The following is an 18761-nucleotide window of genomic DNA, read 5'->3' on the forward strand; positions in this document are numbered from 1 at the left end:
AGCAGGCTCAGTCAGGGTGCCAGTTCTCCTCTGGCCAAGCAAAAGTATTGACATATTCTTTTTCTCCATCTAATTTGTTTTTCCTTCATGTCCCTTTAGGGGCTCCGTAGAACTGTCATCATATCGCAATTCAAATGTCTTTTCTTTTTCTTTTTTTTTTGCTTAATCAAACCTAGTTCTTAGCAAATGGAAAGAACCCAGTTTTTAGCAATTGTCAGGTCAGGTATTGCAGTGTCTCTCATCACCCTTTCTGTCTTCCCTTTCTAGGCAAGTTGTCTTTGGAAGAGTTCATAAAAGGTGCCAAAAGTGATCCCTCCATTGTACGGCTACTGCAGTGTGACCCCAGCAGCGCTTCGCAGTTTTGAGTCACTCCAGACAACCGGCACTCAATGCATGAAAGCTCTTGCATCTCATTCTTATTTGTGTTCCAGACGGAAGAGTTTCAAGAAAAAAAAAGTGCAACAATTTTACTTTCAGTTTTTCCCAGAAAGGACATGCGTACATCTGAAGGACAAAGACAACACCTGCCAAGACATCCTCTGTCTGCTGCGTGTCACCCGTCTCTGTCTCTGCTACTGGAGTGCTTGACTCCACACAAAAAAAGGGTCGAGATTTAAGAAAGGAATATTCCTTTTTAGGAATCTTGCATGCGCTCACGACCTTCCCCACCCCTCACATCTCTTTTGTGTTTAATATCTGTGCTGTTTTGTTTCTCTTCCCCTTTGTTTTGTGAGGGCACAGTTCCCCATCTACTTTTTATATCGATATTTATGTGTATATACAGTATAAATGCATATTAGAACTACAAAGGAAGGCAGTAACAGACGTCTTTTTACTCACATGCATCTTACGGCAGTATTATGTAGCTTCAGACAGTATCCAAATCTTAGTCTCCAATCGACCCAGTGGACTGATGGACTGAATGTTGGGATTTTTTTCTGCTCTGGCGCTCATGATCTTTATTTTACAAAGAGAAGGCTGAGGATCCCATTCTTGAATTCTGTTCATTTTATTTTTTGTTGTCGTTGTTGTAAATATGTGGTTTGCTTCCATATTTCTTTATTTATTTTTGCATTTTTATGGTGTTTATGTCACCATTGGGTGATTTTATTACTGTTGAACTGAGATGTGAGACACTTGGTGATGTATTATGAGTAAGTTGTTATTAATTCAAGGCTTTTCAATGCATTGTGGGAAATTTTTGCATCAGGGGATACATTCCGTTGTGTTTTGAATGGAAGACACTGGTAGCACATATCGTTTGAAGCGCTTCATCCGTGTGCGTGCGGTTATATGCGCGTTTGTATGTACGCAAGAGTGAAGGTTTGCATGTTCTGGTGTATGTATGCGTCTGTGCTAAATTTATAGTATCACTTTGTGTAGTTACGATACGATATCTTTGTATGCAAGTACGTTTTTGAACCCTGGTTTGAAGCAGCTCGTGACATCTTTATCCTGCATCGTATGGTACTCAAAATCATGCATAGGTTTCCATCAACAGCATAGACAGGAATGTACAACACTATAATTTATGATCATGTCTCACCGTTAGATAAAGAGTTTGAATCCTGAAAGCGATCACTAAGGGCTTATTTTCACTTTTGAATGAACAGATGTAAAGAGAACGCCACTGCTTTGAGTTTCCTTTTCGTTTTATGCAACGACTGACATTCCATGACCTGAATTCTCCAGGTGCTCCTGCTTTGTACAAACACATTAGCTCATGAACTCGATACATGCTCACTCTGAAAACATGTGTAGCTTCCATGTTGCTTCCATATTTGTACTGAGACCATATTTGATGCTGCACCCTCTATGGCAACTTTCCTCTATTATGTTGCATGAAAACCTCATGCGAGGACATGATGATTGTCCCCTTTTACTGACGTTGAAAAATATACTTATGTGTTTAGAATGTCGCCTGAGAGTGATTCTTACAACTTATTGGTCAACCTGGTCATGTGATCACTAAGTGCAAAGGTATTTAGCATGGTTGTGTGCCATTCAGAGTTGAATTGAGAATGCCTTTAAAATTCAAATATGATGCAACTAACAGGATGCAAAATTCAATGTGAATAGGGATGTAAGGAACTTAAAATTATTGTTTTAATGAAAATAAAAATGAATGTAGCCTAATTGTAATTTAAGTAGAATAGCGATGGATAGATAGAGAGATAGATAGAGAGAGAGAGAGATAAAGAAAACTTAATTTCCCAGAATGCATTCAAATTTTCTTTGAATTGAAAATTGCAACCAATGAAGCCAATTTTTTGCACCCCTGAATTTTGTTTTTTCAAATGCAATAATCTGATCTAAGGAACACATTTGTTATATAAATACATCCATTTTATGTTATATTCACTTTACAGTGATAATTTAATGGAATATTACAGGCTTTAGTATTAGTTTACATATTTGCATGACACTTCATAATCTGTTCCTCTATGAACACACTCAAACACACTTTCACTGTAAAAAATTATTGCGTAAAAATTATTTTAAGCCTGTTAAAATGCTATGGTAAAAACCTGTTAATTGGTTAACATTTCGTTTTTGGAAGTGAAAAAGAACAAGTCATTGTATAATTTACAGTGAAAAAAAAAAAACGTAAATTGACCATCCCAGAATTCCCTGCTTACCACTTCACATTTGATGTATTTTCTTTGAAATAACTATGTTTCTTCTTAGGTTATTCTTATCAGTGCGCATTATGGATTTGTGTTACATCTAATGTTGTTAAATTAATGTTTATGACATTACTTTAGTGTCATGTGTGCCACCAAGATGGTGTTTTGTGTTTGTGTGAATGACACTGTGCACCTTTTATATTTTAGTTTCTACTCAACTTGTGGGAAAGTTCATTGTGATGATCTTAAATTCATCATGTGACTTTCGCATCACCACCAGATTTTGGTGGTTGTGTCAGTGCATTACAAAGGTATAGACAGACCTTAGTAGCATCAATAGGTTAACATTATGTTAACATTATATCAGTGAATGAAATACGTTTTTTAATGTAAATGTAAGTTAAATCTGTAAAACCTAAAAGTGCTACCGTAAATTTCTGGTAACCACAGCTGTCAGGTTTTTTTTACTGTAAATTTCAAGTTTTTTTTTTTTTTTACAGTGTGTAAAAAAACACTTCTGTAACACTTCTCCCCCTTCCTTCCTCATTAGGCCTAGGCCTGCGTTTAGTATAGGCCTACTGTTGTGGTTGATTTGAGCTATAGTATTAGCTATCCTATGGGGAATTTTTGACCCTCCAAATGACAACATTTACAAGACTCTATTAAATATGTAGGTATATTGTAGCCTATTGAGAAAATGCACTCAAAGTGACGATCCATGTGTGACAAAGCATGTGATGCGACCTGTAGGCTACAAGCACATTCGTCAGTCTTCAAAAGAGTTTAAAATGCCCCGAATGAGCCCACGGTTCGGTTCAAAATCAGATCCAGATACTGGCCCGTTCCAGCGCCGCCCGGTTGAACGGGGATGCGGAGGGCTGTTGGCGGTACTGGCCGGAGGACGCGGAGCGGTGCGGGTGAGAGTTGCAGGCTGGCTTGGACCGCTCTGGGGGTCTAAGGGACAACCTCCGCTCCTCGTCTCCTTCACAACTACTCGATGGAAGTGCGTAGCGGGGCTCGGACGCTCCCGGGGATTTCATCTGAAAAGGAACACAGTGATGCCAATTTACAGTGTGACTGCAGTATGACCAGTGGCGGCTGGTCAATAGAGGGCCCCCATCAAAATTCCAGAAATATACATGTAATAGTTTACTCATGGGTTAACTTTGATGGGTTAACTATTTGATATGCTCTTCAATATGTTTCATACTGTTTCATGGGCGAGGGACGCCGGACAAATGAATGTCTATCTGAGTCTAAAAATCTACGGGCAGCATGTGACCTGAAGCTGGTCTCTAATTGGTTTCTTAAAGATCCTCCTCCGGACGCAGGTCGCGATGTCCCTGGCGAATCAAAATTGGATGCGTTTTATTTTATCCAATCTGATTGGTTCTCGTCACCTGTCATTCAACTTTCCGCTCTTGGCCACTAAAGCGAAAGTGCGCGGGCGACATCGTCACTCCGACTCCGACAAAAACCTTGTTAGGATGATCAGTTTAGTAGAGATGGCAGCAGTTAAACCAAATTCTTTCACAAGGCGTTCGTTGGAAGAAAAAAAAGGATCCCGAACCGGACCAACGAGATTTACAAATCCAGCATCAGGCCAGTGACAGAGGATGAAGCTACACTCGGAGCTTCACGCGAGAAACATAGGTGGCTGGCTGGATGTGTTGTTAGCAATGCCCTTTATTGCTTTCCCTGTCTTTTATTTCAAAGTGTCGGTACGGAAGTTTTGTGGACAACAACGGGGGTTAGAGACCTAGAGAGATGACTGACTTTAATCAGAGAGTCATTGAGAAATTTGCTGGCCAGAAAGAAAGTAGAGCAAAATATATGTTCAAGTAGTCAACATGCTAGTCTGTTGTTGCTGTTTTCTTTTGTTTTTCCTTTCCTCATTAACTTATATGTGGGAAATGAATGTGTAAAAAGATAAAAGTGAAGACACTGTTTTCTCTTTAATGCTTTAATTTAGTCAACATGCATCATGCACCCCCCCTCCGGAAAAAAAACCCGCCCCCACAAAAATAATTATCACCAGCCGCCACTGAGTATGACTCACAGAAAATACCCTCTCAATCTCACAGGTACGCGTGCCCATGAGTCAGTCACACATGTGTATTCTCTCAAGCATCTATTAGGAGGACCGCATGAGTTGTCAGATGTACACCTGGAAACTCAAAGGATGAGTCCACCTACGCTAAAGAGCTGATTATTTTTTATCTCTCTTGAGTATTTCGGCCAGTAGCCTACATACCAGTCTGCTCTCATCTTGTAAATGTTGTTTGCGGAGGCACCAGGGCTGACAAAGGTAGGAGATAGAGACTTTAAATATGCGGCATGAGAACACCATCTCCACTGCACTCATTAGAATCAATGGGACCCACAGGACTATCGTGGTGCCCTGAGAGAGAGAGAGAGAGAGAGAGAGAGAGAGAGAGAGAGAGAGAGAGAGAGAGAGAGAGAGAGAGAGAGAGAGAGAGAGAGAGAGAGAGAGAGAATGAATTAGTGCATTTTCTGAACAATTTTGTAACCCCAACCTTGCTGTAGCCTACATTATACTCTTTCATTATTACTTTTTTTAAATTGAGATTACAAGGTAACATAACACATGTCAGGGTATATAAAAAGAAAGAAAAAATACAGAAAAATATTGTATCTTAAACAATTGCAAATTTGTATTTCATTCAAGTTTTCCCCCAAATACATTTAATGTCAATTTTTTAATCTTTCAAACTGGATTTATTTCACCTGCACATTTAACATCACCTACACAATTACTAACATTCTTAACCTCTTTTTGTAAATAAAACTTTATGCTCACCACTATACACATAATAAAGTATTTTATTTTATGTTGTTTGCTGGCCCATATACAAAAGCAAAAGTTTGCAGCTACCGATACCAAAATGGGTTATTTACATTCTGCCATAATTAGTTGATTCCATTTATTAATGTCCAACAACAGTGGGGTTACTGAGATAAAACGAGTAGTTTTTGGCTGTTCATGTGATCTCAGCTCCCATTAGGCTACTGATATGAAGACTACATCATTTTGAAAATGCACATTACAATACATTTCTCTATCTGTAAAACTTTTTAATGAGGAAGAAATTGCTAAGTGCACTTTTAATGAGTAGAGATTCTCATTGTGAACAAAATGATTAGATCCACTGAGCTCCTTTGAATATCTTGTCTAAAAATAGGGATTATGACAGAAGAAAGGGTTATTTCTACAACTATAACTGTGCACATTTATGATTTTTAAGTTAATGAGCAAAATTTGATGAAATCCAAGAATACTGCATCACAAAAGCAGCAGTTTAATACTGCTGTTTAATCAACATTGGCAACTCCAATAAAACCATATTTAGCAATTATAAAAGTTAAAGGTACACTATGTAACTTTTGGCCCTCTAGCTATTACAAAAAAGCAAAACTGCATTCATTTTGCGGAAGAACATTGTTTTGGTCGTGCTTGGGCTCTGTGTGACTGTGTGGATGAATATGACCCTTCACAATATACACAGATGCATCTCAATAAAATGTTGTGGAAAAGTTAATTTATTTTAGTAATTCAACTTAAAAGGTGAAACTAATATATTATATAGGCTCATTACATGCAAAGTGAGATATTTCAAGCCTTTATTTGGTATAATTTTGATGATTATGGCTTACAGCTTACGAAACCCCCAAAATCAAAATCTCAGAAAATTATAATATTGTGAAAAGGTTCAGTATTGCAGGCTCAAAGTGTCACACTCTCAGCGAATTAATCCAAAACATCTGCAAAGGGTTCCTAAGCCTTTAAACTGCCTCTTAGTCTGGTTCAGTAGAATTCACAATCATGGGGAAGAATGTTGACCTGACAGTTGTGCAGAAAACCATCATTGACACCTTCCACAAGGAGGGAAAGCCTCAAAAGGTAATTGCAAAAGAAGTTGGATGTTCTCAAAGTGCTGTATCAAAGCACATTAATAGAAAGTTAAGTGGAAGGGAAAAGTGTGGAAGAAAAAGGTACAAAAGCTGCAGGGATGACGCAGCCTGGAGAAGATTGTCAGGAAAAGGCCATTCAAATGTGTGGGGGAGCTTCACAAGGAGTGGACTGAGGCTAGAGTTACTGCATCAAGAGCCACCACACACAGATGGATCCTGGACATGGGCTTCAAATGTTGTCATAAGCGTCTTCCCTTGGCTAAATAAATAAAGAACTGGTCTGTTGCTCAGTGGTCCAGTCCTCTCTTCTGATGAGAGCAAATTTTGCAAAATCTCATTTGGAAACCAAGGTCCCAGAGTCTGGAGGAAGAATGGAGAGGCACACAGTCCAAGATGCTTGAAGTCCAGTGTGAAGTTTCCAGTCTGTGTTGTTTTGGGGAACCATTTCATCAGCTGGTGTTGGTCCACTGTGCTTTATTAACTCCAGAGTCAACGCACCCGTCTACCAGGACATTTTAGAGCACTTCATGCTTCCTTCAGAAGACAAGCTTTATGGAGACGCTGACTTCATTTTCCAGCAAGACTTGGCACCTGCCCACACTGCCAAAAAGTACCAAAACCTGGTTCAATGACCATGGGGTTACTGTGCTTGATTGGCCAGTAAATCTCACCTGACCTGAACCCCATAGAGAATCTATGGGGAATTGCCAAGAGAAAGATGAGAGACATGAGACCGAACAATGCAGAAGAGCTGAAGGCCGCTATTGAAGCATCCTGGTCTTCCATAACACCTCAGCATTGCCACACCGCATTGAGGCAGTAATTCATGCAAAAGGGGCCCAAACCAAGTACATATGCATGATTATACTTTTCAGAGTGGCGACATTTCTGTATTCAAAATCCTTTTTTTTAATTGATATCATGCAATATTCAAATTTTCTGAGATTTTGATTTTGAGGGTTTCATAAGCTGCAACTATCATCATTAAAATTATAACAAATTAAGGCTTGAAATATCTTTCTAATTTATTGAGATGCACCTGTATAGTGAACTCTGTTAGAGAGCTACATATGACAATTTATCTGTTCAATAAAACACCTTACTCATATGTTCAGTAATAAAAACGCAGTTTGCACATGCAAATTAAATTTTTTTTGCAGTATTTAAATCAAAAACACATTTTGGAAGAAGGATTGATAGTCACTTATTATTTAACTGTAGTTCATTTTGAACAAAAATAAAAGTTACATAGTGTACCTTTAGTTTTAATATTTAGGCACCAAGAATATAATTACTGGTGAACCAGAAACCTCTTTACAACTTTAATGCACATATTTCTTCAACAGCCATTCAACATTTTCTCTCATTTGTCCTTTGGTATACTTACAAAAATACGAGTAGGGTCAAAAGGACACTCATTGGCGATGACTAGGTGACTCCTGTCATCATTGTAGCCACAATAAGCGAGTAGTCTCTTGTCGCCATGAATTATGGTCTTTACCAAGGACACCGTCAGTCCGATGACTGAGGCGGCAGCCACTAAACCAGCTACAGCACTTAACACCAGCAGTGACAAGGCCTACAATACAAGAGAGCTGTTTTAACAGTATTAGCAAAAAACAATTAAACTCAAGTGCCAGGCAAAGGATTTTCCCTGCAGGCTTGTCTATATCACCAGGGTTTTGTAAATTCTGAGCTCTGAAGGCACATGCAAGCTCTCTGACAAGCCTGTGATCAAAGCTAGTGAGCCTGATGATTGAGAGAGGAAGCAGGTGTGTGCCACTGAGGCAGAAAGAAGCAAGAGGGAGAAAAACGTACAGAAGAAACTGACAGAGAAAGCACAAACACATAAATCAATGACAACGCTTTCATGGGCTTGTTCTCTTTCCTGAAAAAAACTTTTTTGATGTTCCTCAGGTATTTGTGCAATTGTTGTGGATCAACAGCAGGGAAAAATGGATTTACAGAATACAAATCCCTCTTTTATCTAGAGCAAAAGTCTATGAGACATGATGAGAGGGTGAATTTCATGCAAATATAATATTCAACATCACATTTAAAGGGTTAGTTCACCCAAAAATGAAAATTCTGTCATTAATTACTTACCCTCGTGTCGTTCGACACCCGTAAGACCTTTGTTCTAGCCTAGAAATCTAGACGCACACTAGCGGCAGAACATTTATTTTGCCACGAGTGTAGTCTAGCAACTCTCGGTAGACCTGAGAGCTTGAAAAACCAAACTCTGGTCAGGCCAATCACAGCGTGTGTAGAGTTGGTGGGCGGGCTTAACATAATGACGGTACGTCACGGCAGAGTTGCGGAGGTTCTGCGTGCTACTCGTAAACAAAAAAGCTGACGAACAGCGGTCTTTTGAATCGGCTTTGGCCGCAGACTCTGGAAGACTTGGAGTTAAGCTTTTCTTTGAGAAAAAAACAAAGTTAGCTCGGCTTCACCTTCTTCTTCGCTCTGGTTGGTTGTGGGGCTCATGGCGCTATCCTATTGCGTGCAGAGGGAATTTGAAAGACAACTGTTTATCCCGCACCTCGGATTGAGCCCTGTCAATGGTGAGTTTCCAGACCCAACATCTTGATGTGGGTCTGGCTTGTCAGGCTACCTTTGTTCATCTTCGGAACACAAATTAAGATATTTTTGTTGAAATCCAATGGCTCAGTGAGGCCTCCATTGGCAGCAATGTAACTTGCACTCACAAGACCCATAAAAAGTACTAAAGACTTTGTTACAAAATCCATCTCACTACAGTGGTTCTACAATAATTTTATGAAGCATCGATGAAGAAGAATTTATGAAGAATAGTTTTTGTGCGCAAAAAAAATCGAAATAACGACTTTATTCAACAAGAAGTGATAAGGCACTTTTACGTGCACTTGTTCGTTTCTCATGGTTCGGGCATCCAGGAAATTCCCCATTTCCCCATTTTGACCACTACTCCAAGACCTAAAGCACGGTCAATGTAGAATTCAACAGCTTAGATACGGCGCATCTTCCTCTGCTTGTAAACAAAGCTCCTCGCTTCCGGGTCATGTGTCAGAACGCCGGCTCTACGTCATATTCTCGCGCATGCATCATGGTTCTTCGTGTGTTCACGTCAAAGGCCCAGGCGGAAGAAAGAAATTTGTTGAATAAAGTCGCTATTTTGATTTTTTTTGCACACAAAAACTATTCTCGCCGCTTCATAAAATTATTGTAGAACCACTGTAGTGCGATGGCCTTTGTAACGACGTCTTTAGTACCTTTTATGTGAGTGCAAGTTACTTTGGAGGCCTCACTGAGCCATCGGATTTCAACAAAAATATCTTAATTTGTGTTCCGAAGATGAACAAAGGTCTTTTGGGTGTCGAACGACATGAGGGTAAGTAATTAATAACAGAATTTTCATTTTTGGGTGAACTAACCCTTTAACCCCAAAATCAAAAGAAGAAAATAATACATTATATTTCACATAAAGAATATGAAGCTTATTTTTTTAGGTAAAATAAAATTATATAGTATATTGACAATTAAGCACATTTCCCCTTACATTTTCAGTATTGGAATTTGTCTGAGCATATTGAGGTATATTGTAACTCCCATTATTCTCAATAGATTTATGGTGAAATATAATAATAAATAATAATTTATTTAAATGATAAATAAATATTTACAATTTAAATGATATCATACACCATTGTCACAATTTTGCATTACAGTAATGAGAAAGATATTTTCTCATTATTCACAGATTTTTATGAGAATATAAGGTGGAAATTATCTTAATTGTCTTGTGAATAATGTCACACTACAAACCAAAAAACACCAATGGTCTTCAATGTTATGTTATATATTGTAGTTGACTTGTGTACTTATTATCCCAAATGTTTCCATGAAAATAAGATATTTGCAGGTACACTCTAAAAAAAAAAAAGGTTCTATATGGCACCAAAAATGGTTCTTGGCTCGTAATCATAGGGGAACCTTTTTTAGTGCTATATAGCACCAATTTTGGTGCTTCAGTGGTTCTTCAGCGGTTCTTCAGAGGTTCTTCAGCGGTTCTTCAGAGGTTCTTCACCGGTTCTTTGACTAAGGTGCTATATAGCACCTCTGAAGAACCGCTGAAGAACCACTGAAGCACCAAAATTGGTGCTATATAGCACTAAAAAAGGTTCCCCTATGATTACGAGCCTTTTTTTTTTAGAGTGGAACCTTTTTTAGTGCTATATAGCACCAATTTTGGTGCTTCAGTGGTTCTTCAGCGGTTCTTCAGAGGTTCTTCACCGGTTCTTCAGAGGTTCTTCACCGGTTCTTTAACTAAGGTGCTATATAGCACCTCTGAAGAACCACTGAAGCACCAAAATCGGTGCTATATAGCACTAAAAAAGGTTCCCCTATGATTACGAGCCTTTTTTTTTAGAGTGTAATTTGCAGGGTCACGGTCAAGTTCAAAACGGTGCGTAACATTTTGCTATGGTTTCCGGGTTGAACGATATGTTTCCTGGAAACAGTGTGCAAAGGGGTTTCAGATGCGTTTTCTCTTGTTTGTTGGGTGTGTCAAATATGTCAGCCCAATCAGCAGCAACATGTATATAAACCACGCGGTATTAAAGAGACACTGATTAATGTAACATAAAAATACTATACATATTTTGCTATTCTGTGGAGTGACACTTTTATAAACTTTTATATACTCCTCTGATTATATAATGGTAAATATTACAATATCATAGGACAACAACAGTGATCAGTAATGATAAGCCTAATACTCACAATAAAAATAATAAGGTCATATAGATCATAACACAGTCTCGGAGGTAAGTGGTGGATTATCCTTCACCTGAAATGTATGTCTTTTTATCCTGAAATGCGAGGCAAATTAGGGACCACAAATTTCCACAAATCCCTGGACTCGATTGGGATGTTCTCTTTTATTCTGGTCGGCAAGGGCAGTGACTGTAACATTAAGCGTATTTTGCAGTATTAAACATGTATGTATATCGATTTCATCGGGCTCTGAAAATTCTTCTGAAATTCTGAAAATTCAACACAACGAATGGCCTTCTCAGCTGCCATAGTTGCAACTCTTGTGTCATCAGGACAGGGTGTTCAACGCATAGATATACATAATAAAGGCTAGATGTAGATGTCTCTAACGTCATCTCCGGCGGCCATCTTGTCACAGGCAAGCTTTCTGGCGAGCTCTGTGGCTCCTGATGTAGGGTGAGTGATCTGAACACAAATACTCTTATCTTGCTGAAATCTTGACGGATTTACAAATGGTTTGGTTTCTTACAAACGTTATTAACGTGGCTATAATTCTGGATGCTTGAACAAATTATGAATAATTATTCATAAGTATGCAGTGTCATAACTACATCTCTGACATTTATAACAAACCAAACAGTTTGAAAATCGGTAGAAAATTGAGTAAGTTAGGGTTATTTATAATGCACCATTAAAACAATGTTACGAGTGAGCGAGCTGCCTGTGACAAGATGGCCGCCAGGTGCGGACGTCGACCTACGTAGACATCTAGCCTTTATTATGTATATCTATGGTTCAACGCACCACCGTTTCCGTTTAAAAAACGTTTTGTAGGGGATGAACGCAGAACAGGGCTGCGTTCAGCCCCAACAAAACGTTGCAAAACGTTTTTTAAACGGAAACGGTGCAGCGTTGAACACCCTGTTCTGTTGATGCAAGAGTTGTAACTATGGCAGCTGAGAAGGCCATTCTTTGTGTTCTTTTTGAATAATTTTCGGAGCCTGATGAAATCGATATAAATACATGCTTAATATTGCAAAATACATGCAATCACTGCCCTTGCCGTCCAGAATAAAATACAACATATCCCAAACCCATTTAATGAACCTTTTTTTTTATCTGCTGGTAATGAATTCTAATTTTATTTTATTTTATTTCTAGTTCTTAGGCTACTTTTTTAATAGCTATTTTTCCCTCATTTTTATGTAAAGCACTTAATTGCCATATATGAAATTTGCCTTGCAATGAAGCTAAAAATGTAAATAAATACATCATTATGTTGATATATATACTGTATTTTTTTTTTTTTTTTTTACGACAATCACGTCTTCTAATATCTTCAATTGTTGCGTATACATACTGAACTGCAGCGGACACATTTGTAAACAACTTTACTTGGACCCATTGTGTGAGCTGTCTCTTTAATACCGCGTGGTTTATATACATGTTGCTGCTGATTGGGCTGACATTTTTGACACACCCACCAAACGAGATAAAACGCATCTCAAACCCGTTGCTCACCGTTACACACGCTAGCTGCGAAAAATTACATATTATGCCTTTAAATAGACTTATTTATTTTGGTTTTAAAGTGAAATCTGACCTGAGGTTTCAAGGGTTTTGCCTGTTAAGCATTACAAGGGAATCTGTGTGGTTTTAATTACAAAATGCAAATTACAGTTATAACTGAGACACATCATTTTTGCACAAAGTTCTTACTTACCAGCATTCTGTTCTTCCCATTTTTGGACAGAACAATAGTCAGTATCCCAATAATGACACCCTAGATAAATATAACAGTACAATATTATAATTTCTTCTCAGCCCCCAAAATATTTGAATGCAAATATTTAGAAAATAGCCACACTTAAAAATAAACTAATGCCATTGCTCTTAATATACACACAATGACAACAATGTGAAATGTATTTTAAAAGGCTTCAAAATGAAAAACCATTAGATTACAACAAAAAGTTTTTGGACACTTGGTTGTCAAACATTAGTGGAACATGATGATTCTTTCAACTGCACATGTGGTTATTTTACTAGTTAAATATGTAAGCAAATGGCTTGTCTTGCTGTATGCAAAAGACGGGACAAAATATTCCTCTGGTTGATAAGATCAAATTGCCTATTTTACAATTATGTCGTGCCTCACCAGCAGGCCCGCTGTCAAGGCTATGACGTTAGAGATGGCGCTTTCCATGGCCTGTCCCCGCTGCAGGCTGAAGTGTCTCAGCACCACACCATGGACCAGAGCGGCCAGCAGGAAGTTCACATGCCCTACTAACACCATACTAAGGCCCATCTTCATCAGCCCCTTCTGCTCCTCCAGACTGCCACAACACACCCCTGAGAAGAGAGAGAGAGAGAGAGAGAGAGAGAGAGAGCTGATGGGATACTAAATGGAGCCAAAAGCTCTGTGCTGACTTTACTGTCATTCAGTGAATTTACAGCCTCCAGTACCTTCCTCTCAACTACATAAACACTAAAGTTAAGACTCGGAGAGGAGGCAAGGGTCGTATTTTCACATGGCTGTGCTGACAAGCGTTACAGATATTCTGCTGGTGTGCTCTGGAAAGGACTGTGAAAGCTGAAGGAAAGATTAGAAGTGGAGCAGAGGAGTGTGGGTGGACATTATTTCACAGCAAACACAAAGGCTTCACTGATCCACTGAGGACAGAGTTTGGGCTGCAGGAGAGATGTCACCTCAGTTAATAATTACACACTTTGTACACTCGGCACAGCAAACTCGTTAGACTTCTGGGAAAAGAAAAAGGTTTGTGACAGCGCTGATGGGGAAATGCTACAGAGATCATACATTTAAAATTCTAATTAAGAAGTCCTGCAGACTGGCATTTGCTTGGTACAACCATAAACAGAACTTCTATAAAGCATGAGATTTATGACGAAGAGTTTTTTAGAGACAAGTGCATTATGAGAACAAATATGAATGCCCTTTCTAAGAATTACAAACAGAACAATCATTTATGAATCATTTATGAATATTTATTTTGGTTGTCTCAGTAACTCACCTGAATTACCCATTGAACAAAATCTAGTTTAAGTCCTCAGTTAGGTCATGGTACTTCTGTATATATTCCAGGAGAGAGGAGCTGCACCTGCTGTCTATCCTGTCCCGATCACACATGTGTCTGTGTGCAGATTGAAGGAATGTGCCCCGGATATTCCCTTACAGGCTGGCCAGCCCTTGAGGCTGGTAAGTTTATAAATCATTTGTTAAATGATCCGTTTTCCTGTTTTGATATTCGGACAAAAATTCCAGAAACTGGATTCAGTGTGTGTCAATGCAATGTATAATTGTACAGGATAATAAATTATGTAGATTCTCTCCACAAGAGGGACACAAACACAAAGGGGAAAAGAACTGCATTTTCACTGACAGTTCTGCCAGTAAAACATTTTCTCTTGGAGAACATAATGTTTGAATAGCCTACATTAAAGACTGAAGAGCGGGGCACAACCTAACACTTTTTGACTTTCTCAGTTTGTGTAAATTCACTTGGAGTTCCGAGTATCCCACATTAGTTTCACACGTCTAGTTCAATTATGTGGTTTTGTTTCATTAATACAGTGTATTCTTTTTTTCTTGATTTACCCCGAAAGAATGGAAGTGAAATGTGACAACATGGCTCACAGGTGGGGCACAATGTAACATGTGAGGGGCACATTGTAACATGACCAAATGACAGCTTAAAATGTTATCTGATATAATAGAAATAATATACAAGACAAACTAAAATATTTTGTCAATAAAATACAATTAACTTTTTCATTAATCAAATAATATAACACATTTTAATAATAAAAATAAACTATTTGACAATTGAAATTGACAACAAACACATTGCAAAATACAGCTCAAAGTTCAAAACATAATAATAATTAATCATTTCTGAACATTGACTCCCAGTCTTTATTTACCTTTTTCTCATGGTTTCTCAACAGAATTCATAAAAGTAATAGCATAGTTCTAATTGTAACGCAGTGTGACAACATATGGAATGCCAAGTCTGCCAAAATTAAAAAATAAATAAATACATAGTATCTAAAAAACAGTACCTAGGACAGTGTTTTTGTATGTCTAGAGCAGTCGTGGCCCAAGGGTTACAGAGTTGGACTTGTAACCAGAAGGTTGCGGGTTCGAGTCTCAGGTCTTGCAGGAATTGTTGGTGGGGGAAAGTGAATAACCAGCTCTCCTCCACCCTCAATACCACTGAGGTGAGACCCTTGAGCAAGGCACCGAACCCCCAACTGCTCCCCGGGCGCCGCAGCAATATGGCTGCCCACTGCTCTGCGTGTGTGTTCACTACTGTGTGTGTGCACTTGGATAGGTTAAATGCAGAGCACAAATTCCAAGTATGGGTCACTTCACTTCCCTTATATTTTTGAGCTAACTGCATTTTAATGTAACTTCTAAAAACAATACTGACAGCAACACAAACAGACTTATTTTTTATTAAGCGGTGGTAGTCTTTAGCCTACCCCCATAAACTGATGTCCAGGGGTAACCTTATGACCTATGACTTAACCCGTGATATAAGATTTTGGCCATATACCTATCCAAGTCATTCATCACAGACAGTATCCACATCAGTAGGCTATACTTATTGCATTTTGGCCACACCACAAGGTGTCACTGTGGCCTCAACGCTTCGCCCTCGCCTACTCTGAGCTCGATTGCTATGTCTGAGGTAAACCACACCATCTTCATTACCCTACGGACAAAGAAATGTAAAAATAAAGAAATATAGAAATAAAGAAATGTAGAAATACATTAAAAATGAATAAATGTAGAAATGAATAAATGTGGTAATATATAAAAATAGAAATGAATAAATGTAAAAATGACTGAAAAGAATAAATAAATAAATGTGGGAAAAAATTTATACATAAATAAGGAAAACAAATGTTTTTTTTTTTTGCTTTTCTATGTATATTTATTTATGTATTTTATTTATTTTTAATTTTGGCAGACTTGGCCTTCCATAATAACATGCCCCACCTGCACAACTGGGATTTAAACCCGGCTTGTGTGTTCTGCTGGTTAGATCAGCATTAAAGTACCGTCTCAACTGTTAAATAACAGATATAAGATTAAAATAATATCAGATTTGTCTCATTTTAAATAAACAGAAAAAAAAACAGAGATAAAAAATTAACTTAAGAAATTAACTTTTGCTATATAAATGTTTAGTGATATCTTCCAAAGATTTTTAATTTTGCCGCATTTTTTTTTTCAGTATATACTATAGTGTTGATATGGCAACTAGTACATTTATGCTCGTATAAAATTTGTCATGCTGGCATGTGTAGAAAGTTTACTAACTAACCGCGTTAGATTGTGCCCCGCTCACCCCTATATGCTTTCTTGTTGGTCATTTATATAAAAATGCTCATGTTTAGGCTATCTATCCTCTTTATATTATTATCATCGCAACAATACAATTGAATCATAGTAAGAGTGCAAAAGTGCCACTGTTTGGTAAAAGCGGAGGGTGAACAAAGCCAAAGCATGATACTGTTTATGGCAAGGAATTGCAAGAATACGTTGAAGTTGTTGCTAATAGGCCTAATGAAGGCATGATTTTGAATCATCTGAATTTTGTCTTAAATGTGAGGCATGTTGAAGTTATTATGGCATATCATACGATGCAGGCAAACTAGCGGAAGAGTACCTCATCCATGAAAAACAGACTGAGGAGCAGATGAGCCCATCACAGATCGGTCCATTCTGTCCAGTGTCGGAGAGTGTAGCACATAGCAATTAGCATTAGCAAATACAAATGTATTAAATGTATCAGATCAGAACATCTAAAAATATTTATGTCTAAAATAAGACTTTTAAGAGTAATATAATTCCCCTTATTTTTGGTTATTTAATATTTTGATGGATTCATCATGTGCCTATTTAAAAACTGCTATTGGTTGATATTCATCATGCACTCAAAAAAAAAAAGGTTCAATGGGGTTCTATAGTCTAGAACCCTATTGGGTTCTTGTCAGTTTGAAAGAACTCTTAATGCCAAAAGTTGATATAGGCCTAATAAACTGTCAAATATAAAAAAAATTCTTAAATCAAGATGCATTTACTAGATAAGTAAAATGACTTAAGATATTTTTTCTTGTTTTCTGGGGGAAAAAAATCTAAATTAAGTGAGTTTTTACTTAAAACAAGCAAAATGATCTGCCTATGGGGTGAGAAAAATAACCTTGTTTCTGATTGAAATCTTGTTTCTTGTTTCTGTCCCAAACAGAAATAAGATAATTTTTCTCACCACATTGGCAGAAAATTTGTCTTGTTTTTCTGCTTCTGTTTTACTTTTTTAGCAGGAACCAATCACAGACTGGCTTATCAACCTGGCGCGCTATTGGCAGTTGTAACACGATGACGGATAGAGAAGCAATGGACCGATGCCCGTTGATCATGCTTTTTGTGGTCTGATTGGTTGAAGGACTATCCAATTGCATACAGAGTTTGAATTATGCTCGTTTATCACACCTCCTGTGCAGTAGAAAATACATGGCAGACTCCCCAGACTAATGTTCAATCTTAAATTGAGCTTGGTCTGGTGATAGCCAGACAAGCTTAACGGGTTATTTCAGTAAGTACATTTACAACTTCTGTTTAATTCATAAATGTATTTAATTAAAACTAAAATGACAGAACCCTTTAAAGTTCTATAGGCTAAAACTTTATAGAATAACTTTGTTGGTTTTCAACCCACTTTGTATTGTTACAATGTCAGTAGTATAGGCTATGTAAATGCGAAATATTTACTCGTTATCTGTGTTTGACCGAGAAATTCACGTGTTTTGCAGACCTTTGACAGCTCCAGGCAGGGCTTTCGTAAAAACTTCAGATTATACTTTCACTTTTTTTTATTATCCCTGCCCACAGCCAGTCAGATTTGGAATAGGTGTGTTTGTCTTGAAGCGACAGATGATCTTGAAGTGTTTGACTCTTATGATGCGTTCAGACAGAGCATGTAAAAATTACCATAAATAAAGCACGGTATGCTTTAGAATCGAACCCTTCGGTACTTTGATGTTATATACCGATCTGTTTGCGCAGCAGCTGTACCATCTGTGGTTTTTCGGCTGCATGCCCAGTGCATTATGGATGCTATTTGGCAAAAGGTAAGCCAACCAATTTTTTTCTGTTTTCTCGTGTCAGGTTTTAAAAAATGAACATATATTAGTATTACTTATTTCTCCGCTTGCATATATGCGTGCTCCCTAGTATTGCTAGACTGTATAATTTTCAGTGAGAAAAAAAATAAAGTGCATTTTGACATTTTGATTGTGTGTGTGCATAAAAATGCACAGAAACCGAAGCCTAACACATTAGAAGGAAGTACGTCATCGTATTTAATTCCGCATTGCAAAATAAGGTGAAAAGGCAGCCAAGTTTTATTGAAAGTC

The 18761-nt window shown here is 37.9% G+C and overlaps 2 protein-coding genes across 5 annotated transcripts in view; one reads left to right on the plus strand and one right to left on the minus strand.

Moving 5' to 3' along the window:
• The window catches only part of hpca (hippocalcin), a 55737-nt gene extending 52416 nt beyond the window's left edge, over positions 1-3321 (plus strand). For 3 of the 4 annotated variants that reach the window (XM_079830027.1, XM_079830028.1, XM_079830029.1), the window contains one exon: positions 268-2781. In XM_079830027.1, coding sequence (XP_079686153.1) covers positions 268-365 — 98 coding nt within the window. In that variant the 3' untranslated portion in view covers positions 366-2781. Of the gene's footprint in view, positions 1-267 lie in introns of all 4 variants that reach the window. The other variant, XM_079830026.1, reaches the window with a different exon arrangement.
• Positions 1638-14659, minus strand: tmem54b (transmembrane protein 54b). The gene is made up of 6 exons (XM_079830025.1): positions 14351-14659; positions 13474-13667; positions 13039-13098; positions 7948-8139; positions 4882-5028; positions 1638-3667 (listed from the first exon to the last, which is right to left on the minus strand). The coding sequence occupies exons 1-6, from the start codon at positions 14361-14363 to the stop codon at positions 3449-3451; spliced, it is 825 nt and encodes a 274-aa protein (XP_079686151.1). The 5' UTR covers positions 14364-14659; the 3' UTR covers positions 1638-3448.
• Between the last annotated feature and the right edge of the window lie 4102 nt (positions 14660-18761).

Source organism: Gobio gobio (assembly GCF_949357685.1).
Source record: "Gobio gobio genome assembly, chromosome: 11".
Taxonomy (NCBI): domain Eukaryota; kingdom Metazoa; phylum Chordata; class Actinopteri; order Cypriniformes; family Gobionidae; genus Gobio; species Gobio gobio.